Raw genomic sequence first — 1108 nt, forward strand, 5'->3', positions numbered from 1 at the left:
CAGGAGCATCCAGAGTTCAAGGCCAATGTGGGCTATACAACAGGGACAACCGTGTGAGGACACAGGGAGAGGACACTGTGTCCAAGTCAAGCAGAAGGGCCTCAGAAGGAAGCTGCTCCGTGACTCCAACATTGACCTTGTGAGAAGTGAATGTCATCTCAGCCGCCTGGCTGTGAATTTCTTTTTTTTTTTTTTTCCTGGCTGTGAATTTCTCACTGCAGCCCACACAGATTCACCTGGACACTGCCACCCTCCCCTGCCCCCCATTTCTCATGGCACCTGGCAGCTGGGAGGGCGTGGTGGTCTCTGGGGCACCCGGAAGTGGCATCTGTCCCCTAGTGGTGGCGTCCGCAGCAGACACGGTGCTGGCAGGGGGGACAGTTCCCCGGCTGGTGGCCCTGGGTGTGGAGGGCCTGCTGGTGGTGACCCCCAGGGCCGTGAGGCTGGTGGTTGACCTGGGGGGGTGGCCGGTGGTGGCTGGCGTCCTCCTGGTGGATGGAGGCGACGGGGACAGGGTCCCCGAGGACATCACGTCCAGGACCCAGCCCTTCAGCCTGGTGATGCGCGTGTACACACCGGGCTTCTTGGCCTGGGCACAGCCGATGCCCCAGCTCACAATTCCCGCCAGGTAGAACACACCCGGGGTCTCCTCACAGGCCAGGGGGCCCCCCGAGTCGCCCTGCAAGACAAGGACTGTGGGTGCCTCTTGGTGGCACCACCAGACTCTCCCCACAGGTCCATCTGAGGAGCGCGCGGGAAACTGACTGCAGCCCAGGCCCGCCTGACCCGCACTGCCACTACCCCGCTCTGAGCCGTCACTCTCACTTTTGCTGGACGATACAAGAGCCAAGTGCGGTGGTGCACGCCTGTCATCCCAGCATTCTGGGAGGCTGAGGCAAGAGGACTGCAAGCCTAGCCTGGGCAACTTAGCAAGACCCTGTCTCAAAATAAAAATTAAAAAGAGCTGGGAATTTAGCTCAGTGTGAAGACCTTGAGTTCCATCTCCAACGATGGAAAAGAAACGATTTTATTTATTCATTGCTAAGCCCTTCCGAGTCTCTCTCCTTTCCTCTCTTCTTCCTTGTGCAGGGCATGGCCCGGGGCCTGG

At 59.6% G+C, this 1108-nt stretch overlaps 1 protein-coding gene across 1 annotated transcript in view; it reads right to left on the minus strand.

Moving 5' to 3' along the window:
• Nucleotides 1-1108, minus strand: part of Tmprss9 (transmembrane protease, serine 9) — a gene marked incomplete at its 5' end in the record, with an annotated part of 18172 nt that overhangs the window by 3851 nt on the left and 13213 nt on the right. The window contains 1 exon segment of the mRNA XM_013505213.1: nt 280-679. Within this exon segment, the coding sequence (XP_013360667.1) occupies nt 280-679 (400 nt within the window).

The sequence above is a fragment of the Chinchilla lanigera genome, unplaced genomic scaffold (assembly GCF_000276665.1).
Source record: "Chinchilla lanigera isolate Chin_1 unplaced genomic scaffold, ChiLan1.0 scaffold00094, whole genome shotgun sequence".
Lineage (NCBI taxonomy): Eukaryota > Metazoa > Chordata > Mammalia > Rodentia > Chinchillidae > Chinchilla > Chinchilla lanigera.